A 24,307-nucleotide genomic window follows, 5' to 3' on the forward strand; every position below is an offset into this window, starting at 1 on the left:
GAACTTGGCTATGGGGGCAAAATAAAAAATAATAAAAAGGCAAAACAGGTCCAAGGTGTTTGGGCTATTTTATGAGAAAATGTGTGTCTGTTATATGGGAGACTCAACAAGAACAGTTCTTCTTTTGCTTGCCCCAAGTGAGAACATAGGAGCTCGGCTGGATCAAGCGAATGGCCCACCTGGTCCAGGTTTCTGTTCTGAGAGGGCCAAGCAGATGCCACTGACAGCCTGCTCCTCCCTCCGTGAATTTATCCAGCCCTTTTTAAAGCCATCCCAGTGGGTGGTCATTCCTGTATCTTGTGGGAACGATTTGCACAGTAGCTATGCACTGTGGGAAGAAGTGTTTAATTTTGCCTGACCTAAATCTTCCAACATCCAGCTTCTTTGGATGTCCCCAAGTTCTAGCATTATGAAAAATGGAGAAAAACATCTGCCTCTGAACTTTCTCCTTGCTGTGTACAATTTTATATACATCTATTGTGTCCCTCCTGAACTCACCTTTTTTTCTAATTCCAGAGGGTGCATTATAGAGAAACAGTGTTGTGTTAGAAAGTTGGGGTGGGGGTGTGGGGGGGTGTGAGAGAGAGAGGGGGGAGAGCTGCTGTTGACTGAATGAATTGTACAATCACAATAGTAAAGGACTGGTAAAAGAGGTAGCATCTTACACTTTTCAGCGCTTCCATAGACAGAGGTTTCTAATCTATGTAACTGATAGATGTCCAGGAATCTGAGGGTGAGATTCAGTCCAGATTAAGGAATGTCCAGCACAATAGCATGTGATTTAAATTACAAGGATTTAAAATGAAACTGAGAAGATGTAAATCCAGTCAACTCTTGGAAATGTTAGGTGGCTTGTTTTGTAATAGGACACAGTGGTGGAGAGTTCAACATTTTGACTTGCCTAAGGCAGCATCAACAAGAATCTTTTGAGCTAGCCGTATTTTTAATACAAATTGGCCCAGTATCACGAAGCAGCAAAAGACAATACACCCCAAACAAAACCCGTTACAGGGACCAGCATTATCACATTCATTCTCCTTGCAAGAACCTAAATATTCTTGGATGTCTTGAATTTTCGTTAAAGGAATGGTAGTTCTAGTTCCTTTTTGATGTTTTGTAAGAGTGTGATTCAAGAGAGGTTTAGAGTTGGACTCAGTGGCATGAAACTGCCATCCTTAAGAGATGGAATAAGCCGCAGTGCCCAGTCAGTTAGCCTGGCTCTCTTAATAACTCCACCCTATGGCACTTCATACATAGAGCTGCATAAGTAAATTATGGGATAGAGGTGCATGCATCATGCAGGTGATTCTATGTACCTACACATGGGGTTTCCTGTGCACACTTCCCCCACCCTTCTTTTGTCAAATCACAGTGCCTCTTGCATTGTCAGGAGGCGACAGTTTGTGCGATGGCACAGAGAACTGATTTTGGAAATGAAGACCTCACTACACGATTCTCTCTGGATATTGACCTTTGTCAGTGATAGTCCATGCACCCCACCCCCATAACAGGGTTGGGGAATCTATGGCCTTCCAGATGTTGTTGAATTAAAACTCCCATCAACCCCAGCCAGCACTGCTAAAGGTCAGGAGGGTGGAAGTCCTATTCCAGCAACATCTAGAGAGCCACAGGTTCCCCACAGCCACCCTACAGACACATTCGTCACTCTTGAGAAACCCGCCTTTACCCATTCTCCAAAGCAGCATACACAGCCTGCCTTCCTTCCTTTAGGCTTTGCATGGGGTTTCTTATCACCCTCAGCTCCTGCTTCGAACCTTCTTGCCTCACTTCTTCACTCAACCCGATTTCTAGGCCTATTATCCCTTTGTTCCCCCACCTTTTCAGATGACTGCACCCATCTCTACTCAGCGCCTGTGGCTGATCCTTCCTCTTCCAAAGCCAGAATGTTTATGAACATTCCATGTTGGCCATTTGTCCACAAAACTTCTCTGTGCATATAGGCGGCTATATGCACATAGCCACCCACTCCCATCAACATTTTCTCAACACATGAACATTGAAACTGCTTTCCTGCTTGGCAGGGGGTGTTTCCTGCTTGGCAGGGGGTTGGACTCGATGGCCCTTGTGGTCTCTTCCAACTCTATGATTCTATGATTCTATGAAACTGAGGTGGTGGGCATTTTCCTGTTTTCATGTGCACACGTGATTTGCACACAGAGGAGGCTCTTCTGAGCAGCCCTGTTGCAGCTATTCAGTCAATGGTTATGGAAGGCACACAAGTTGCGAAGGTAAAAATGTACACTGTTATAGAATATTGATCAAATGGTTACTTTTTAAAAATGTACATGATAACTTTCTCTGTTACCCTCTATTAAAGAAATCACCATCATACTCCCTGTTCTTTTCCCATAGACAAAACGCCCCAACTGAAGATTTTCTTAAGGAATATACTTGATGCAGTCTAGGCTTAATTAGCAGCATTAAGATACTTTTCTCTTCTTTTACTTTTTTGATCCCTTTGCTGGGGAAACCCAACCAGATGGGCAGGGTATAAATAATAAATGATTATATAATCAATTATTATTCCTATTACTATTGCGCACCCTCACAATCCTTTGCAGGTGTGGGGCTTCCAGTGCATGCGTGGAGCATCCAAAGAGTTGTCTGATCACTTTAACAGAGGTAACGGCTTCTCAAGTGCCAAGAGGTGTGCATAAAGTTTTCTCTGGCAGGGTTATAGATGGGAGAAAGCACACATGCTGGAGTTCAGAATGCCCATGTGGCCATATGGATTTGGGGAGAGGGGGCTGGCTATGACTGGAATTTATTGTCATGGCACACTGAGTTTAACATTCCCTGTGAGCTTCCCATTATTCGTTATTTATACCTTCCCAAATCTTCCCTGAGCAGTTCCAACCAATTGAGAATCTATTCATGCATGTATGTAGTGAGAAGTAAGTATAACTGTGTCTGCTTATTAACAGTGAATCTCATCTGGTATGCCTTCACTCAGTGACCCAGTTTAGAGAGATTTCTCTGGAGCTGTTTTGACAGACGTTCTTTAGTTTTGTTGTTGTTATTGTTCTCTATACGCCAGTATCATCTGCCAATGTTGCTGTTCTCCCTATTCCGCTCCGCGGCTTGATTGTTTTGTGAATCAATTAAAAAATCCCTCCATTTCCTCATGGACTTTTTGACAATTGTTTTGTGCAGAAGGAAGCACCACGGGAGCTTGCTGCGCAGAGAGACCCAGTAATGTGAAGCCAGACCTGTCCTCAGAGAAGCAAGGAGTTCATATACCACCGGAGAGCTCTGTGGAGAAGCAGAAGCTGGCCAAGGAGTATGTATAGCTGTGCCTCTAAATTTGGGGAGGGGGCAGGAAAAGGGAGATAAAGGAGCCAACTCTGCTCTGAATAGAATGGACACCCAGGGGTGTATTATACCAATTCTGAAATTGCCTTCATTAAGAATCATAGAATCATAGAGTTGGAAGAGATCACAAGGGCCATCGAGTCCAACCCCCTGCCAAGCAGGAAACACCATCAGAGCACTCCTGACATATGGTTGTCAAGCCTCTGCTTAAAGACCTCCAAAGTAGGAGACTCCACCACACTCCTTGGCAGCAAATTCCACTGTCAAACAGCTCTTACTGTCAGGAAGTTCTTCCTAATGTTTAGGTGGAATCTTCTTTCTTGTAGATTGGATCCATTGCTCCGTGTCCACTTCTCTGGAGCAGCAGAAAACAACCTTTCTCCCTCCTCTATGTGACATCCTTTTATATATTTGAACATGGCTATCATATCACCCCTTAACCTCCTCTTCTCCAGGCTATTAGTGATATATAGTCTTACTTTATGAGCTAGGGAAAGTATTGCAGGAAAAAGCCTTTGACTTTGCTGAATGTTTACCTCTTTGGGGTTTGGAAAGTGAAAGTAATTTGCGATTCACCTTTCTCTTGCTCCTTCATAGCTATTGTTTCCCCAGTCTGTTGCTGCTTCAGCTTGCTTTCCCTAGGCTTAGGGCTTTCCTCCCCCACTTCCTTCTTGTAATCCAGGTCAGTGATGGCTTAGCAAAATGAAGTTGATTTAGAGTGAAGCTGATTTAGAGTGAGGCAGTGCTTCCTGGAGCAGCACTGCCTTTCCTTGGAATGGGTGAACACTTTTTGCCACATTAAAAAAAAAAGATCACCTGTAAAATACTGTACCAAAATCCAGGAAGAGGTGGATGGTTCATAGCTGCTGGATTTTGTGTGTGTGTGTCTGCAAACAGTTGTTTCACATTTTCAATCGTTTCTTTCAATCAGTTATTTCTAGTGTCCCCACCCCCACCCCAGGACAACAAGTTAAAATGTGATAGCAAATACCACCCATTCACTTGGAATTTCAGCATTTTCTGAAATGCAATGCAAATGTTTGCCCAGATGAATAGGGACACTGTATATCCCAGAAGCGCATCAAGATCTCTCTGCACATAGTAAAGAAGAATAAACCCACAGTTCTGCCTTGGTGCATAGTAACCCTAATATGACCTGCTGTATGCACATCAAAGAAGAAATTCCATATGTTGGCACACATGCATGGCACTGAGCAGAACATTGATGCAATGTGGATACTTTATTCTGCAAGGGGTATGTACATCTTAACATAGGGATGGATGAGTATCAATACCAAAATAATGGGTTGTGGCCAATGTTAGTCCTACTTGGAGTAGACCCATTAAAATGAATGGATAAGACTACCAGGTCTATGAAGGTAAATATGTCTACTCAACCTGGTGGAGGTCAACCCCAACCCCCCTTTTTCCTGTTTTCTAAACTTAAAAACGTGTCAAACACGAGCCTTTTATACATAGGAATGGCACTCAGGGCAATATTTGAAAATGCTCATTCAGATATTGCCGCGTAAACCACCTTTGTGATTCTTCAGTTCATGCATTTCAGCACAGAGCAACTGAACAGGAAAATGGGTTTGAGAGCTATGCTTAAATAAAGGCAGCGTGTCCAGGTGAACCTGAGGGGGGACAGAGGATGCTCTGGGGTACAAAATAATCATGATAAAATATTTATCTTTTGCTGTGCATGTGCAAGCAAGCTGTATTGCAGATCAAAAGGCCACAGGTGCCAGGCCATCTGCATGACCTCTGGCACAATGCAGACACATGCAGCTGCAAGTCCCGCAGTGATAAAAATCATTGGATGGTGTGAGAGTAGGGAGAGAGCGAGAGCATGTTAGCTCTGCGGGTATCAAATTCCCTTTGTGGATGCCTGGATTATGAAGTCTCACTGTGACTTCAATTAGTTCTCCTTTCAGCTTAGATTAGTTCATTTCAGATCAAATTGGTCAAGGGAAAGGTTTGGTTGCTTCACTCAAGCCCAGGCTTAATGAAAACTGAAAGGGACGTTCTTTGTACTTTAGTATACTGAGAATGAAGATACAATGTGGGCCCCAGGGGAGATGCAGACACATGCAGCAGACTTGGCACAAGTCTTCACTCTCTGACTCCCGCACACCTGAGTGCCTACCTGTACCCAGTAATGTGTTGTCTTAACACAAAGCACAAGCCAAACAGAAGCAGAGATTTCAAGGTTCTTTGATGCATTCAGGCACCACTAAAAGAGATGACAACCCTCTTATTATCGTTGGACAGTTTGACTATTTTGTTAACTTTACCAAGGGCTGTGATTAGCTTGGTCTCTATATTTAGTCAAGGGGCAATTTTAGAGATCCTACTGGATCATACCAAAGATCTGTTGCTGGGCCAACAACCCTCCCCACTGTGTTCTTTTCCCCTCACGGTTGGATGTTCAGAGGAATATTGCCTCTGGTCAGCTGGGGCTGAGAGGAGTTCTGATCCAAAAATGTGGAGGGTACCAGGTTGGCAAAGTCTGTTTTAAGAGGGTCTGCTGAGCTTACATAGTTCATAGATGTTAGTAGGTGTATCCTCCAGTGAGTTCACAGAATCACAATCAATAATTGTAGAGCTGGAAGAGATCCATGAGGATCATCTAGTTCAGTCCCTGAAATTACAAGTCTCATGTTCTACCGACTGAGCTATAAGGGGTCTAATTCCTTCTTAAAGCTATCTAACCCCATGGCTTTAAATTCCGTTGCATCTTGCATGCAAGAAAGAACATTCCTTGCCAATCAATTCCCTTAGGTGACCCTAAGTCCTAGTATTATGAGCCATGAAGAAAAATGCATCTCTGAACTCTCCATGCCATGCATAATTCCATATACTCTGTCCTCACCCACCCACCCAAAATAGTCCCACACTCTTTAGCCTTTTCTTACAGCAGAGGAGAAGAACATTTGACCCTCCAGCTGTTGTTGGTCTACAATCCCCGTCTGGCCCAGTCAGCACAGCCAATGGCCAGAGATGATGGGAGTTGTAGTCCAGTAACATCTGAACGGCCACAGGTGAGCTATCCCTGCCTTTTGTAAGGAAAACAATCCAAACCCTTGGTTTTTGTGATTGCCTGTTTCTATATCTTTTCCAGCTCCTAGATCTCCCTATTTCAGATGAAGTGATCAGAAGTAATGATTGAAATAGGTATCGGACAAGATAGCAACCACCTTTGCCGCATTTGTCACAGAATAATTAAACTCTTGTGCATATCCCAGCTCCACTTTAAAACCAACCTTGGTCTTCAGCAGCCATTTTGAAGAGCCTGTTCTACAAACTTTGTTTGTTTGTTCCATAGGTGATGCACTGCTTCAGGAATGGAGGTTACGTCTGAACACAGGCGGAGCTCATGCCTGCATACGGGAATATCACACAGCAGTTTTCTTTAAAGAATTTTTTTTTAAAAAAAAAGATTTCAATGGCTGTTCAGATGTTTGTAATGTCCCCCCCCCTTTCTTTTTTTAAAATGAAATGTCCAATGGCCTAGGGGAGGATATCTATTCAGTTTTGGGCTTGGGCTCATGTTTTAGGTGTTGAAGTAGAAAAAGGTGAATCAGCACTAGAGAGTATGTTTGTTAGTTAGCAGAGCTGGAGAAATCTCCATATTGTACATTTATCACTGGCCCAGTTCTCCAGAACAGCAGATGAGTTTGTAAAGTCTTATGCCTGGAGCTGAACCACTTTAAGAGCTGGGGGTGGGGAGTGAGGCACATGCTTGTGCACTCCCAGCACACACAATAGATTTCTTTATGCCAAGAACTGCAGAGAATTCTATCTTAGCTCTTTCTCTGATGTGCCATTTTTTATATACAATATTTTGTTGTAGTAGTAGTCGTTGTTGGGTAGAAGAGCATTCAGTCATGTAAGCTTCCACCTGCAGTCTCACTTATGTAGTACAGCTCAAAAATAGGTTTACCATTATTTCATCTGCTGTGGGAGAGATCTAGGCCACCAGCTAGATGATTTTATTCCCTTAGACCTCATTTTTCTATACTCTACAATGATGTTTTCCTAGCCGTCCAATACTGATTTCTACAATTTTTTATTGCTTTCTACTGTAGCCATAGATAGGTGCAGGCTGGGAAAATCTGCAGCTCCTCCTATCATGCTTTGGAAGGAAACTAGGATGGGAACAGTAAGTAGAGCAGGAATGGGGGAACTTGGAGCCCTCCAAAAGTGGTTGGGACTCCATGTCCCATTAGCCTCAGGCAGTCAGGGATGATGGGAACTATAGTCCAGAATATCTGGACGGCCACCTAAAAGGTTCCTGCCTATCATTGTGGGCGGAATCTGAACAAATGACAACCTCCTCTTTATTCCTTCTCCAGCTGAGCTGTCCTTTCTTTGGGAGTGACAAGATACAACAGTGCCTTCTGGGAGAGAGCAGCAGGTTTTCCTCCCTTGAAACAACCTACAGGCCTCAGTCGTGTGTGCATAACCTCCAGTATTTGTCACACATTAAACAAAAAAAAGGTCTGCTTATTTCCTGGGACGTTAGAGTAACACAGTCGTGAGTGCTTGAAATAGCTATTTTTTTCTCTTTATGCTAGACATACTACCAGTATTTTGAATTTTGCTCTTATGTAATAGAAAATGCAGTCAAGGCTTCCCTGTCATAAAGAAACCAGCTGGATGCAGCCTAGACGAAGGAGTGGAGGACAGATCCGTGGCTCTTACACTGGTGTTTTAAGCCAAAGCCTCAATATGACATGGGCCTTTATCCTGCCAGCCTTCCCTAAGTCAGTGCCCTTCGGATTTTGTTGCAGTCCAATTCCCATCCGCCTCAGCCAGAATAGGCAATGGGGCAGAGATGGTGGATTGTAGTTCTAGCAACATTTGGAGGGCACCAGGTTGGGGAAAGGTGCTGCATGCCTTTATTAACACACTCATTGCTCCACCCGCAAAAGGGGAGGCTGCAGGCTAGATACACAGGTCCGAGATACCAGAGATCCCACTTGAGTTTCTCATCAGTTGTACATTGTGTATCCCTGAATCATTGGCAGAGTTTTACATATCCGGACCAGCATTCTGGGCTCTCTTCCCCCATCACACATGTGAATTCTATTTCTTTATTAAACGGGTCATCTTTGCTTGGTTTTTGAGTTCCAAAATCACTCGTTTGCCCTAAGTGGTTTGTGTGGTGCTATGACAACATGGCAGGGCTCCGTCTTTCAGCCTCAGCAGTGCTGTCAAGAATGTGTCATTTTCCTTGGTTTGCAAAAATGCCTCTCGGCCAGCATTACGTACCATCTTTGTCTGACACCAAAGGCAAGAGTCAGAGCCTGTCTTCCTTATTAGAAGACACAACCATGAAGCTGGTGGATTTATGAAAGCAACACCAGGAGGGCCACAGGTTCCCCTCTCTTTTCGTGGTGTGCTTGAGAGGAAGAGATTCTGCCTGACAGTGTCTGGGGACAAACCCATCAAAATAAGAAAATAAGAAGGAAGAGGACAACTGCCACCCGGGAGTCCCAGTGCAGTCCTGGCTGACACTTTGGTGACTAAATGAAATGCAGATGCTATCCTACTTGCCAGTTCTGATTTAACTTTGTGTGCAGCATAAAGATGCAGAGCTAAAGGTATGCCTGAATTTGCACCCATGGAGAGCTGAGTCACACAATGATTCACAATATGAAGGCAAACTATGGCTTAGTGTGCAGGTTGCTAGAGAGAAGTTCACAGCAACTGTGCTCCTCTCCTGCTACTCCTGCTGCTGTGGACTAAGCCATGGTTTAGCTAGGAGTGTTTTCTGAACCCAAACTCACGGTTTGCCTCACTCCAGACCAGTGGCGGAGCAAGCCAATTGGGTCCTGGGCAGGCATGTGTGCCCTGTGCCCGGGGGCAGGGCCAGCCACCATGGAGCAGGATGAGCCGGGGCAGGGTGCTCTGTGGGGCCTCCGAGGATTCTGCCTGTCTCCTCCCTCTCAGCTGTCCTACAGCTGGGGAGAGGCAGCAGGCGGACCATTGAGGCAGTGCAGAGCCTGTGCATGGCCAAACCACTGCATCTCTCCCAGGAGTGACGCATGGCTTGGGCGCATTGCAGGCCCCGCAGTGAGTGCCGCCCAGCGTTTTGTCACCCCCTTCAGTGGTGATACCCGGGGCAACCCACCCCCACTGCACCCCCTTCCTCTGCCTCTGCTCCAGACACACCGTGAGTCCAAGTTTGGATGCAATGCTAAACCAAGCCATGCTGCTCATGACCTGAACTGGAGGGCAACTATTGAAATTTCCAGAAACACTAATGTGTGCATACATTTGTGCTAAACTGTGGTTTGGTTTAGCACTACGTGTGAACTAGCTCAGAGACTCACGGCCAACCATAGCTTTCCATTTACACCGGAATGCAACTCATTTTCTTACCTGTGTGCCAGGTAATTGCACACACAGATTTGCTTAAAACATGGTAGGGATAGTCCATGAGAGAAATTGCTAATGGGCTGACCTCACTGACCCTGCGGATCAATAAAAGTGGCAGCCACATCCCCACTCCAAATGGAAAGCAGCGAAGGTGGGTTGAGAGTCTGTATTGGCCAAGGAGCTGAGCAGGAAGGATCCAGAAGGAGGTTGAACCTCCTTTCAGGACTGGGAATTTCCACCAACTGACTCAGTTTGCATGCAATGGCTCTGGGGCCCCATTAATAAGCTTATCAAGTCTCTGGGTCATTCCCCATAACCACCATCACACCTCCTGTTGACTCTCGCTGCATACATATAACACAGTGACCCCGACAATTGTCACCGGCTACCGGGGGGCGCTTGTTTCAGCAGCTGTTTCCCATCACTGCCACCCCCCACATAACCGTTTCATTCTACAGGGGCTGTTTTGCAAGGACCTCCCCACCACCAATCATCATCCCCTCTTTATCAAGCCTTGACAAGCGCTGCCTTTTGCCAGCTGGGATGCTTGAGGAATTTGATCTTTTCACATTCTGATACAGGCTCACTTGATCTACAGCTCCTGGACAAAAATTCAGATTGGAATGCAATTGTGGTGCTGCATTTCTTGGCTCAGAAAAAGCATCAAGATCGGCTTTAAAACCTGCCTTTTGAGATTAAATGCATTTGGAAATGCGTATTTTGAGAAACTACTTTAGGGAATGGCACTTAGTGGTAGAGCAATCCCCTGGGAGAGAGAGAGCCCTGCCTCAAGCCCTGGAGAGAAACAGTCATTCCGTATAGACAAGGCAGCTTCCAAGGCTCCTAAAACTGCTTACTGAAATGCAAATCTGGGGGCATTTTTAAATAAAGAAACCAGATTTATGGGGAAATGGGGTTCAATGGACAATCGGTGATCACATGAGAAAAGGAAGTCAGAAAGAAGCTGTGGCATCCATCCCTGCTTGCAAGGTGCTTATTGTGGTATTTCTGATGGACAGAAACCAGGAGAACCAGCCATTTGTGTCTCTTCCCCTTCCCTTTTATTTGCTGTTTTTGATCATCACTTTCCTTTTATTCTTTTATTAAGTTTCTTTTACATGCGCATAATTTGGAATTCTGCATTGTATGGAGCTGTTATAATATAAGAATCTGAGTTCAAGAAACAAAACCAAAAAGAAAGAAGAGTTACTGCATGGTAGAAAAATTATGTCCGAGGTACAGACACATACAGAGTTCCACGGACCAAATGTGTTGACAAAGAGAATATTTACAAAGTTCTGGGGCTGGGAGTTGGAGGACAAAGAGGCTGGAGATGGGAGCTGCAAGGTTCTTCCAGTTTGGACACTCTGGAAGAAACTGCAGAGTTGGGGTGAAGGTAGCTCCAGCCCTTGACATTCCTTATTCAGCCTCATTAAGTCTCAGGGGAAGCATTCAAAGCATAGCTGAAGAAGCTCCAAAGAGCAAATTCTCAACCAGGTCCCCATTCCAAGTGCTTACAGCTAGGGAGGAAGTGAGTCCCAAATCACACAAGTCATATGATGAAAGATTTCAGGCTAGGACAGACATTGGTTGCGAAGGAATGGAGGGGGCATCCTGTCCTGCCACAAAAATGGGAGATTTTTCACTTCTTGCACACCTTCAGCAGCTTCAAAATGGCTTCTTGGCCAGAGACCCCCAACTCACCTGACTACAGTCTCTGGAGATTGTATCCAGGGCTCTATTCAGAACAGAGCCACTGAAATTGATGAACCTAAGTTAGTCTACTCTGAGGGGGGCTGGCACTGAATGCAACCCTCTCTCTCTCTCCTTCTGCCTGAAAGCTTGTCCATGTCAATATGCCTAGCCACATTGCCCCAGAATGCACTGGGGTATTCTTAAAATAAATCAGAACGGTCCACCTTTTCCTTTGTTCTTGGAGCCCCTTCAGCGGGCATTCTACAGCCCTCATGAGACTGAACCATATGCTTTACTATATGAATGTAAAGATTGGCCTAAGGCAGAATTTCTCAAAGTCACTTGCTGCCATAATTTAATGTCAAGTCGCATGGTCATATTGAGAACATGGATTGTCAAGATCCATGCATAGTTTGGCAAGTGCTGAAGCTTCACCATGCACTCAATTTGTCTCTCAACCCATTTTCACCATGTCATTCAACTTCTTGCTGGCAACCTCTATTTCCAATACTATACTTCCTTATGCTATAGATCAGAGTGTGAGGAACCTCTGGCCTGCCAGTCTTGCTGAACATCAGCTCCCATTTCCCTGGCCCTTGGCTCTGCTTGCCAAGGTTGATGGGAGGTGTGGTTCAGCAACATCTGGAGGGCCACAGGTCCCCTATATCTGCTGTACATGAACATATGCACAGTAACAGAAGGATAAAGGTAAAGGGACCCCTGACCATTAGGTCCAGTCACGGATGACTCTGGGGTTGCGGCGCTCATCTCACTTTACTGGCCGAGGGAGCCGGTGTACAGCTTCCAGGTCATGTGGCCAGCATGACTTAGCTGCTTCTGGCGAACCAGAGCAGCACACGGAAACGCCGTTTACCTTCCCACTGGAGTGGTACCTATTTATCTACTTGCACTCTGACGTGCTTTCAGACTGCTAGGTTGGCAGGAAGGGTACATAAGGGTACTATTGTGTTATATCAGCTTCTAGGGGCAGCATTTGGGTTGACATTCCATGAAGGAAGACTTCTCCAGGCTGGGAACTGGCCAGTTCAACCCTTTAACTCAGCAGATGACCCCAAACCTCATGAGAACTCACAAGAGATGCTCCATGTACATGTTCTGCGATGCGTCTCAGCCTCAAGCTACACTCCAATGAGGATCCAAAGCCCTGATTCTCTTATGGCTCACCTCTTGAAAGAGAGAGGGAGGATGAATGCTGAGGTTCAAGCTTACCTAGAAAGCTTACCTGGAAGACATACCTTCAAGATTTCAGATATGTGGGAGTGTCTGTAGCCAGAACTCAGCAAAGCCCTAGCATTAAAAATGGATTCTGGCTCATGTTAAACCCTGGTCCTGATCTGCAAAACCCTTTGCCCTCCTCTCTTCACATTCATACGAGATGAACCTGCCTCAGATCTCCATCGCACACAGCGATATGATTGCATCAATCAAAAAGGGAAACAGGGTCCTTAACTAAAGACCATCCAAGCCCACGAACTGGCTTTTGAGATCCCATGAATGCACAGATCAATGTATCAGTCCATAGAAGATGCACCACTAGGACATCCTGTGAGCTATCTATGCCCAGAACCCAGTAGCTGCAGAATAACCAGCAGGCATAAGGTCCATCCAACTTCCATACTGCATATCCCCTATAGGCAGACAGAATGGATTCAGTCTATGGATAGGATGAGGAACTGCAATTCAACTCTTCCTCTTACCCCCCCCAACCCATATGACCAAATGGCTGCCAGAAAAATGGGTGCCTGCAACTCCAACAGATGCCTAAATGTCATCTCACAAGTGGAAACGCAGTTGCCGGCAGTAGGCCATGGATAAAGGTGGCATCCTTTGGGTTGGGTTGCACTATTTCACTGTGCAATATAACTATTGCTCCAGAGATGTGAGATTCAATACACAGCAGATCTGAGCCAATCTAATGCTTTAACGAGTTGAGAGAGGCTGGCTGATCTGGCTTCATAAAAATGGGAGGCTGAGTATAGGGCATACACATTCTGATACAAGGGACGAGGCTTGTGAGAGACGTCAGCAAACTGCCCCAGGAGGAGAACTGCAGGTGGAACCTCATATGTGGGGAGGGGGGGACTCTTGGGATGCCATTAATTTAGTCCACCCCTGAGGCCAGCTAGGAGCCATACTGATCATGCAGGGGTGCAATTCTCTCTCCATTGCCTTGACACTCTCCTCCAAAGTGCAATTTCAGCCAATACAGTAAAAAAATGTGGCAGCGGTCTCGGCAGTCACTTCGCTGGATTGGCAGTGAGAAGCCTTACCCGGCCCGTTTGGCACAGCAGGGAGGGGGAGGGTGGCTGTGAGTGTAAGCCCTCGGTGTTGCCGAGGCCATTTACTCATTCATTGGTGCTTGGGGGATGGGATAGACAAAAACCCCATGACTGCAATCATGGAGCAGGAATTCTAACAGTTACATGGGGGGTATGTGTCTCTCTCATTCTCTGCAACTCAGGGATGGGGCAGGTAGTGGGTGCTGTGTGATGTCGACATTGTTGACTCATTAACAGTTGCATTTATCATTATTAATATTATTACTAGTAGTATTGATGGTCACATTCATGTCACACCCTTCTCGAGCCTGGGGAGGCTCCCTCCCTGTGCGAATGGTGCTTTGTCGATGGTATTGAAGACTTTGGAGTAAATTGCGTCGGAGACCTGCCAGGAAAAACAGAAACAGCCTCAAGAGTCAGGAGCGTGTCCATGGTCTGGATAGGAAGGAAGCCATTCATACCTTCCACCAGAGTTAAATCATGAAAACAATTCTGATTGGGAAATAACAAAATTAACAATAACCTTTGAAAATAAGAGCAAGAAAGCAAGAGCAATGCTTGGAGTTTGACTAGAGCAGGGCAGATCCTCATATTTTGTTGGACTACAACTCCCATCATTCCAGATCATTGGTTAAAGGTGGCTGGAGATGATGGGAGTTGTAGTCCCATAGTATCTGGGGGGTCCAAAGTTGAAGAACCCTGCATTAGAGTGGGGCTGAGGAAACTGCCCCCCCCCCAGATGTTGCAGGATTACATTTTGCATCATCTAGGACTATTGGCCATGCTGGCCAGGGCTGATGGGAGTTGGAGTCCAACAAATGTATGAAGGGCCACACGTTCTCCAGCCTTGCTCTCAGGTAATAAGCCTGCATCTGGACTATGCCACTAAACTGCAAAAATCTGGGGCACAATTATTGCTTATTAAAAACTAGCTAGGTGGGGTGTTATTTCACACACCTGAATGTTTTGCCACTAAAAACAAACAAACACCCTCTGCACAGAAAACTGCTATGTCAAGAAGAAGGCAGCAGCTTCCTTGATGCAGGGCTGTTTCTTCTTCCCTGCCCCTCTGGCTTGGATTATTGAAATTCTGGGACAGTGGCAAACGCGCATTTTGGGGACTGTCATGGGGCCCCTGGGTAACTACTGTTCTCTTCTTCACTGGGGTTGTTCCATGGCAGATCACCACACCTTTACAACACCTGTGCTACTGACTCTCAAACTTTGGGATGGTTGAAATGCATACAACAAAAAATTAACCAATTTAAGCTGTGCAACTCCAGTTGGTTCTGCTAGACCCCCCCCAAAAAAAAAATTAGGCAATGTGGACTAATCACTTTTGGGGTCCCTCTGGGATTAGGGTCCCTGATGCTTAAGGTTCATTAACTCCACCCCTGTTCTGGGACAAGCAAGTCACCAATGCAGGGGTGTTGCTAGGAGGTAGCCCAGGGGCCCCAGACCCCAGTTCTTTTGTGCTGGGCCCTAGACTCCCCTCCCCACTTTTTAATCTTAGCCTTTTTATTATTTAAAAAATACAAACTTGGCTTACAGGCCTCCTGAGTGTGATGCAAAACACCGGTGAGATTCCAACCCCCTCAATCTTAAATTGTTTAGAGACCTACATTTGCATCTGTGCATATAAACCAGGAAATACAAATATGATGGGGATTTGCGTCACAAGCTTGGTCTCCCAGCTCTCTTAGGATTCCTAGCAGCACCCCTGATCAGCAGGCAAGCCAGCACCCACCTTGCTCCCTCACGGACTGTGCTATTCCACGTTGCCGTTCTGATTGTGCTGGTTTCCAGGCGTGCGCGCCTCCTCCTCGCAGGGTGAGAGCTCGTCAATGGATGTCTGGTTTGTAATTCCTAAGGAGGGGGAAAGGCATCAGCATCAGGGGGGTTGTGGGTACAGGTGCCAAGATCAAGAGACCCAGCGGAAGGTCAGGAGGAGTGAGGGGACAGGTAAGGTGAGACGAGGGGGGCTTAGGAAGATGTAGGCCCTGAAAAAGGAGAGGGAACAGGAAACCTGTGAACCCCCTACAGACTTTGAACTCCAAATCCCTCCGGCCCCAGCCGGCATTGCCAGTACTCAGGGATGAGTACCTACTGTATATCCAGAGAGCCAAAGGTTCCCTGTCAATGGTCCAAAAGAAGGGAGGGAAATACCATAAAGAACTTGGGTCGCATCCGCTCCGTGCATTTAAAGCACTATTCTACCACTTTAACAGTCTTGGCTTTCCCCAAAGAATCCTGGGAAATGTAGCGTGTTAAGAATGTTGAGAGTTGTTACACAGACCCCAGAGACAGAGCTATAATTCTCAGTATTCTTTGGAGGAAGCCATGACTATTAAAGTGGTAGAAAAGTGCTTTAAATGTACCGTGCAGAGAGATGAGTCCAGTACCAATTGATGTGTGAATACCAGAACAAGCATACATTGCTCAAGAACTGGATAAACTGAGATTAGGAAATGCTAGTGTTAGGTTTGTTTACTTTTTTAAAACAAAATAATCTATCGGTCATGTTGATGGATTTACATATTAACTTTTCTATTTATTCTTGCTTATAAGCTGCTCTTATTGTCCTTACCATAGAAGAGCGGGACATGAATACAACACGGCAATAGCATTAGGAGGGGCATGGCAAGAGCAGGGCCTTTTATGTGGTGGCTCCCTCTTTTTATTTTATTTAAATTTTATTTATTAATACTTATTCAAAGATATACAGAAAAACATACCCAGTAGAAAATATCTTTTTATAATATACTGAGATAAAACAACTACTTGATCTAAAAAAAGAGCAAAGTCAAAAGGGAGAAAATACAAGAAAAGGAGAAATCTAAAGTAGGGTAAAGCAGCTAGAGAGGCATTAGGGAAGATGCAAATGGAAATTAAGAGAAAGAATGATTACATCAATGGCAATCAGATTGTGTTCAAGGGCTGGTTCTTAACGGGCTTTTTGTTACAAGGTCAGGAAGTGGATGTTTGGAGTGAATTTACATATTACACACGCACATGCATGTCATGGAGCCCACAATTTTTTATTTTTTATTAACAGTTTGGTGAAGGGGCAGTATTGACCACAGCTCCCTTACAAACTTGACCAGGAAAATTGACCCAACACAACTAAATCTGTCCCCTACTCAGAAAGAAAGACATCCCTCTGCCCCACCGTCAGCCCATACCACTGGCAGCTCGCTCCTTCCACTTCTGCTTGTTCTCTTGGATGTACTTTGTCCAGGTGGAACGGAAGCTGTTGATGTCAGCATTGATTTCTCCCAGTTCAGCATGCTCATCGACAGAGGGCTGGCGCCAGTGGGAACTGCAAGAAGTGAGAGACACCATCAGAGGAACCTTGCAAATCCCCAGAGCCAAGGGCCATAAAGGGCTGTTCCTGCCCTGCAGTGCCTGGCCAGAGACAGTCATGCTGGCTGGACTGCTGCCTGGTGTCCCTCTAGGGACAAACTCGGGGCCCCTAGAAGCACTTGCTTGGGTTTGGCCATGTTTCCACTTTATACTCCCTCACTTAGCCTTGATCACTGCGTTTCTCTGCGTAGCAAATCAACTTCTCTTAGTCTCATAGAATCATAGAATCATAGAGTTGGAATAGACCACAAGGGCCATCGAGTCCAACCCCCTGCCAAGCAGGAAACACCATCAGAGCACTCCTGACATATGGTTGTCAAGCCTCTGCTTAAAGACCTCCAAAGAAGGAGACTCCACCACACTCCTTGGCAGCAAATTCCACTGTCGAACATCTCTTACTCCCTGCCCCCAACTCCTATTTTGTATTGTACATTTTAAGTCAGGGATGGGGAAACCTGGGGTGCTTCAGATGTTGCTGGACCAGACCACCCATCACCTCTGGCTACTTGCCAGGCTGGCTGGGATGGATGGGAGCTGGAGGACCACACGTTCCCCACCCCTGTTCCGTTTTCAAACTGGAATGGAGGAGGTACAGTATTCTTTTTTAAAAAATAAAATAAAAAATAGTAATACCCACAAATAAAAATCAAATCAAATTAAAGACTCTCCTGTGAACTTGCCCAGCTTTGGGAGTGGCAACCAAGACAGGAACAGGAGCGGGGATGGGGGGGAAGGGGGGAAGGATCCATGTTTCTCCCTTGGGCACCCCCAAGCCAGGTGCACAAAGAACAGCCTGCAGGGTGAGCCAGGCCAAGGCCATTTCCAGCTACAAAGGGGCCCGTTTATGTGAAGCCCGACATTGCCGCTGGCTGTGCTGCTTGGCGCTTGCCTCACGGGAGTTTGGGGACGCACCAGCTCTGTCAGAGCTGCACCTTGAAAGGTTCCAATTGATCTCACAGGCTGACACAGGCTCCCTTGGGTCCTCGCTGCCTTCCCCTGACAAGCAGGCGAGAGGCAGGCAAGAGGGGAAGCACTCCACAGCCCCCCAAAACTCACAGGGAGGGATGGGAAATGAAAAAAGGCCCTATTATTCTTCAAAAGAAAGAAGGTTGGCTGACTCTCCCACAGCAAACATGCTTCAGAGAGCCAGTGTGGTGTAGTGGTTAAGAGTGGTAGACTCGTAATCTGGTGAACCGGGTTCGCGTCTCCGCTCCTCCACCTGCAGCTGCTGGGTGACCTTGGGCCAGTCACACTTCTCTGAAGTCTCTCAGCCCCACTCACCTCACAGAGTGTTTGTTGTGGGGAAAAGGGGAAAGGAGAATGTTAGCCGCTTTGAGACTCCTTCCGGTAGTGATAAAGTGGGATATCTTTTTCTTCGAGAGGTGAACTTCCCCTCCAGGGCCGGCCCTCCCATAAGGCAATGAGGCAGCCGCCTCAGGTGGCAGTTGCTGAGGGGTTAGGCATGCTGTGTGTGCCACATGCCCTCTCCGGCTATGGCCCCCAGGTGCTGGGGAGGTCACTGTCCTATTGACAGTGTTGAAGTAAGACTCAGCTGCTATTCCTTATACGTGGAAGGGGGCAGGGGGGCACCATCTTGGCCTTCACCTCGGACTTGGACCAGCCCTGTTTCCCCCAAATTCCCAGCACTGGGACATGCAGGCTCAATGTGGGAAACTGGTCCCTGGCAAGATGCACTGTCCCTCCTCCCCATCCACATCCACAATGGCTGGGCCAACCAGCATCCTGGGAGGGTCTAGAGCTCAGGTACCAAGTTCAATGGCTGGCAGCTCCAGTTAAAGGAGAATTAGTCTGTCAAAGACAGGAAGTGCCCACAGCACTTGGCCACAGCAGCCAAGAGGGAAAATTGTGGGCTTGATGTAGCCTAGCATAAAGCATCTTGTTCTCTTCCTATTGTATTATTTCCCTCCACAGGAGTGAATGAAAACCATGCATTTACTGGAAAAATAAAAGGGTACATCCAGGAGCACTATTGGTGGAGCAGGGTATTAAACTCCATGCCCTCCTTTCCTCAATGAGAAACAGGCCTGCTCATATCTGCATCGCCCCTAAACTCTGTGCAGACTCCCCCCACATGGGTACCCTCCAGACCAGGGCTGCTTGAACTGCAGTGCTGATCATCCCTGAACACTGGCTGTGTTGGCAGGGGCCGATGGGAGTTGTAGTCCAACAGTGTTATTGGGCACCACATTGACTGCTCCTGCTCCTGATGTTATTAGACCACAGCTCTCATCGTCCCTGACCATTGCCCATAGTAGCTGAGCCTGACGGGACTTAATTCTAAAATATCTGAAGGGCATCAGCTTGCAGAAGGCTGAACTAACAGCATAACAGAATACAGTGGTACCTTGGGTTACATACACTTCAGGTTACATACGCTTCAGGTTACAGATTCCGCTAACCCAGAAATAGTGCTTCAGGTTAAGAACTTTGCTTCAGGATGAGAACAGAAATTGTGCTCCCGCGGCGCAGCAGCAGCAGGAGGCCCCATTAGCTAAAGTGGTGCTTCAGGTTAAGAACAGTTTCAGGTTAAGAACTGACCTCCAGAACGAATTAAGTACTTAACCCAAGGTACCACTGTACAGTGGAACCTCGGTTCTCGAATGTCTCTGTTGACGAACAATTCGGAACCTGAACGTCAAAAATCTGGAAGTAATTGCTTCCATTTTCAAATGCACCTTGGAAGTCAAATGGCTTCCGAGGCGCGTTTCTCCACTTTGTCAATGGATTTTGCTGACCGCCCTTTGATCTTCAGTTTTCTAACATTTTGGAAGTTGAACAATCTTCCGGAGTGGATTACGTTTGAAAACCGAGGTTCCACTGTATCAGGAAACCGACTTGTCATTATGATTGAAGGACTGCAGGTATGCTGCCCGGGGTACTATCCCAAGTAGGGGTGATGTAGTCCATGGTATGGAGAGTACCATTAGGTAACATGAATGGGCTTCACTCAAGTACACCAATGGAGTAAGGACCAACCCAGCTCTCTTGTCCCTGGTGAGCTCAGCCATTGAGAATCAAGCCACCTACCATTGCCCTATCATCACCCTGGGTTATTTTTTATTGGTCACATTAGCATGTGACTGAATGTTGGGAACTTGTGGCACAGCGCATGACACTGAAGATGCCGGTCTCTCTCCCTTTGGAACTGGTTCTGGCTGCTTCTCCATGCCCGTGCTCCTCTCCACCCCAGCCCTCCCTGTGTACAAACCTGCTCTGCTGGCTGGAGGATTTGTTCTTGGAGCCCTCCTCCACCAGGGGGATGACCATCTTCTCAGCCACGTCCGTCAGAACTTGGAAAGTGGGCTCCACGATGAAATCAATGAAGCCTGTGGAAAGGAAGAGGCCTTAACAACAGGGCTGTGGACTCCTCCGCTCCCCCAGGCACCGTGGTGCACCACAGAGAGGGATGATATCTAGTGGGCAAGAATGACAGCAGGATGAAATAAGGTGGCAGATGGAGCAGGACAGGTGGTGAGCCCCACTAGGGAAGGAGATGCTGGTCATGAGGGCCTCACCAAAGAATACAGCCTGGTATTGTGCAACTCACCAATCTGGGACTGAGCCACCAGCGTGGATGTACGGTCGCACAAAGGGGAGAAAGGCAAACCAAGCTCAGCCTCTTTGTCACCCTAGAGAAAGCAAAAGCAGCATCAGAACCAACCCCAAGAGCAAGACATCTGAGCCAAGCAGACTGATCCTGGGGTAGCAAGAATGGCTACTATTGTGCTGTGAAGCACAGACTATCACTCTTCAGGGGAAATGCTGCAATTGCTGTGAAATCCTGAGAATCTTTGGTTTGGTTTGGTGTGTTTAAAACCAAACACACATGTTCCCATGGCTACAGACTGGCAGCATAGGGAGAAGAAATGAAAACAAACAGGCCACCTGATAAGATACATTGCCTGGTGATCTTGCAACAGTCAGGGGGGTTATGGTTCTTCCTTCAACACAGCTCTTAGTCTCTGCTCAGGAATCTTAGCCCTTCTACCTCTGCATATTTCAGCAACTTTCTCTAAGGGATGCCTCCTACAAAATATTTCACATTTCCAATTCAAAACTAGATCCCAGTTTCAGAACTGCACTCAGTACTGAAAGGAACACACAAGCATATTTTCATGGATTTGCCTTTCAGCATACTCACAGTGGAAAGAAGGTGGGGGAGATTCCTTTCTTGCTTGCAAATAATTTGAAGGCAAGAATGTAAAATTACATGCATGCACCCCTTACTACGCTATGTCTTGTGTGTCTGTTTTGTAGTGGAATCACCTGTACGCAAGCATAATAATCCCAGAGGAAAGAGGCCTCTGGGTCACAGAGGTCACAGGATATACCTGTCGGAAGAATTCTTCCATGAGGGCCTTGGTCCATCGGGAGTGCACCGTCCACTGTTTGGTGGGGTGGCTGATGTCGGCTGCATGCAGCAACAAGGAGAGTGCCTTTGACTTGTCAATTCTGGAAAAGTATTATTATGGAAATAATGAGGACAGAGTAGGATCTTACCTCTGGCATACCCCACCTTCACCCTACAGGGTAAGGCAGCCACAAACCCACTTGCCAACTCACCACAGACAAGTGATCTTAGCCCTCTGGCCAAGCAGGTCACATATCACCATACAAATCCCTATTGTGAAAATCTCATTTCCACTGCAGTTTTCAAGCAGGCAAGAAAAAGGGAGAGTCCCTTCCAAGCCACTGGGGAACTTGGGGGAAAGTTCTGCTGTTTCTCATTTTTCTCCTGCCCTTTTCTCAAGCCCTCTGTGCATGTCAGAAATGGCAACCAAACATAATGGCTGACTGGTAAGCCAAGTCTATATTTATGGGCCTCTGTGCTTCAGTACAACCAGAACTCCTGAAAATAAGTCATGACATTATAGATAAGTTGCTGGCTCAATTAGTAGAGAATGAGACTCTTAATCTTAGTCATGGGTTCGAGCCCCATATTGGGCAAAATATTCCTGCATTACTGGAGGTTGGAACCTCAATTCTACGAGTCCATGACTCAAAACATAATGGGCTAAATAAATTGCTTCTCCTCCACCTCTCTCACACTGGTTCTGTGCTGCTGCCCAAAGGGAGAGGGACTTATTTTAGCCTAGCTCTAGTTATGCTGGGGAACCTGTCCTCTGCAAGGCTGGAAAAAATTAGGACTCAGGTCCCACTGTCCCTATCACCCCTCCCTTGGGCACCTCCATCCATGCCATATGGTCAGTGCCCCTGCCTCCCCCACAGTCCCCTTCTTCTGCCACTTACCGCTCAAGCTGCTGCAGGGAGGTTTTCATGGACTTTACTTGCTGGAAGTGACAGGACATGTCCGTAGCCAGAACCATTTCAATCACAAGTGACCGGAGTTCCCTGCACCACACAAAACAGAAGGAAAGAGATATTCACACAGACTTTTCCTGTGTGTTTCATAAAATCATAGAGTTGGAAGGGGCCTTGTAGGCTGTATAGTTCATTATTCTTGTCTCCCCAGATCTTGGACTACAACTCCTCTCATCCACAGACAGCTAAATCAGCTGTGGATATGGGAGTTGTAGTCGTAAAAACATATTGGGACTCAAGGTTGAAGAATGCAAGAACACTGGTCTAGTCCAATGCCCTGCACAATGCAGGAAATCCAGAGCACGAGCATCTCCAACAGAAGGCTGTCCAAATCCTCTGCTTCAAGCCCACCACTCTCTGGGTAATTGGTTCCATTACTGAACTGCTCTTACCATCAAGAGGTTTCTCATGGTGCACGAGGAAAAATCTACCCTCCTGTAACTTGAACCCATTGGATCTAGCTCTGCCCTTGGGGCAGAAGGGCACATGTATTTCCTGTGTGACAGCTCTACCACCTGTACCACTATCTCCTCTTCTTCTTTAGTTTAACTATGGAACTTGCCCTCACAGGAGACCACGATGGCCACCAACCTGGATGGCTTTAAAAGAGGATTAGACACATTCCTGAGGTACAAGACTATCAACGGGGCTATATTCTACCTCCACTGCCAGAGACAGTATATCTCTGAATACCAGTTGCTGTGAAAGGTGTGCCGAGTGCTGTTGTGCTCATGCTCAGCCTGCAGGCTTCCCACGGGCACCTGGGCGGCCACAGTGAGAACAGGATGCTGGACTGGATGGGCTCCTGGTCTGATCCAGCATGCTCATCACAGGTCCTTACACCGAGTGGAGCCCTGACATTTGGTGAGAAAAGAAAGGATCTATCCATTTGGTCATCTTGAATGGCCAGATTTGAGCAGATGATCTTTGATTCTGTTCCAAGATGTGTGTCAGGTAATAACACTGCTGCCTGGAGAAGAGGAGGTTAAGGGGTGATATGATAGCCATGTTCAAATATATAAAAGGATGTCACATAGAGGAGGGAGAAAGGTTGTTTTCTGCTGCTCCAGACAAGCGTACACGGAGCAATGGATCCAAACTACAAGAAAGAAGATTCCACCTAAACATTAGGAAGAACTTCCTGACAGTAAGAGCTGTTCGACAGTGGAATTTGCTGCCAAGGAGTGTGGTGGAGTCTCCTTCCTTGGAGGTCTTTAAGCAGAGGCTTGACAACCATATGTCAGGAGTGCTCTGATGGTGTTTCCTGCTTGGCAGGGGGTTGGACTTGATGGCCCTTGTGGTCTCTTCCAACTCTATGATTCTATGATTCTATGATTCTATTATGTGCTTTCTAAATGACCTCTAATATTGGTAGTTATATCTTTTGCCCTGCATCCCAGGAGTCATGAGAAGCTCAAATGGCATTGAGTCACATAAATGCCTGTCTTCTGGCGGATATGTTCCCAAATATAATACATCTTCTCATTTACTCTTGCCTCCTGGAAGCCTTTGCAATGTTAAGCTTCCCAGCCTCCCAGCAAGGCCTTAGTAACTATAACACATTTATCAGAGTCTGTCAAACTCTATCCAATTTCATTCTTTTTCTGAAGATGAACGGATTCAATAGGTAATCATCATCGCAATTGTTTAGTCCTGTGCAGCTGCGTTTGAAGGAGAATTCTGTAAAACTCAAAAGCTTACTCCCACCATTTCTTAGGACTGAACAAAAGATATAATCACACTTCTTCCATGTATAGGCACATCCAGACCATCGTTACAAAGCATCTGGCTACCCAGCATGCATAAGGGTGTCCTGTAAGTTCCAGGAGGAAGCCAATCATGATGGGTCCCCATCAGAAGTGTATGGAAGGGGGGCAGCTGTGTAG

General features: G+C 46.4%; 3 protein-coding genes across 12 annotated transcripts in view; 2 read left to right on the forward strand and 1 right to left on the reverse strand.

Annotated features, from left to right (window-relative positions):
* PPP1R1A (protein phosphatase 1 regulatory inhibitor subunit 1A) overlaps positions 1–8,458 on the forward strand; it is a 69,236-nt gene extending 60,778 nt beyond the window's left edge. The window contains exons 6-7 of one of the 2 annotated variants that reach the window (XM_083486751.1): positions 3,175–3,301; positions 6,662–8,458. In XM_083486751.1, coding sequence (XP_083342877.1) covers positions 3,175–3,301; positions 6,662–6,665 — 131 coding nt within the window. In that variant the 3' untranslated portion in view covers positions 6,666–8,458. The remainder of the gene's footprint in view (positions 1–3,174; positions 3,302–6,661) is intronic. The other variant, XM_083486752.1, reaches the window with a different exon arrangement.
* The window catches only part of LOC310699149 (histone H2B 5-like), a 960,349-nt gene that overhangs the window by 730,517 nt on the left and 205,525 nt on the right, over positions 1–24,307 (forward strand). The gene's annotated exons all lie outside the window — the stretch shown is intronic.
* The window catches only part of PDE1B (phosphodiesterase 1B), a 121,710-nt gene continuing 108,161 nt past the window's right edge, over positions 10,759–24,307 (reverse strand). For 8 of the 9 annotated variants that reach the window (XM_083486675.1, XM_083486676.1, XM_083486677.1 and 5 more), the window contains 7 exons: positions 22,350–22,451; positions 21,431–21,551; positions 20,647–20,728; positions 20,308–20,425; positions 16,898–17,034; positions 15,463–15,581; positions 10,759–14,100 (listed from right to left, as the gene is read on the reverse strand). In XM_083486675.1, coding sequence (XP_083342801.1) covers positions 15,484–15,581; positions 16,898–17,034; positions 20,308–20,425; positions 20,647–20,728; positions 21,431–21,551; positions 22,350–22,451 — 658 coding nt within the window. In that variant the 3' untranslated portion in view covers positions 10,759–14,100; positions 15,463–15,483. Of the gene's footprint in view, positions 14,101–15,462; positions 15,582–16,897; positions 17,289–17,477; positions 20,426–20,646; positions 20,729–21,430; positions 21,552–22,349; positions 22,452–24,307 lie in introns of all 9 variants that reach the window. The other variant, XR_014521856.1, reaches the window with a different exon arrangement.

Source organism: Podarcis liolepis, assembly GCF_965112155.1.
Source record: "Podarcis liolepis genome assembly, chromosome: 2".
Classification (NCBI taxonomy): Eukaryota; Metazoa; Chordata; class Lepidosauria; order Squamata; family Lacertidae; genus Podarcis; species Podarcis liolepis.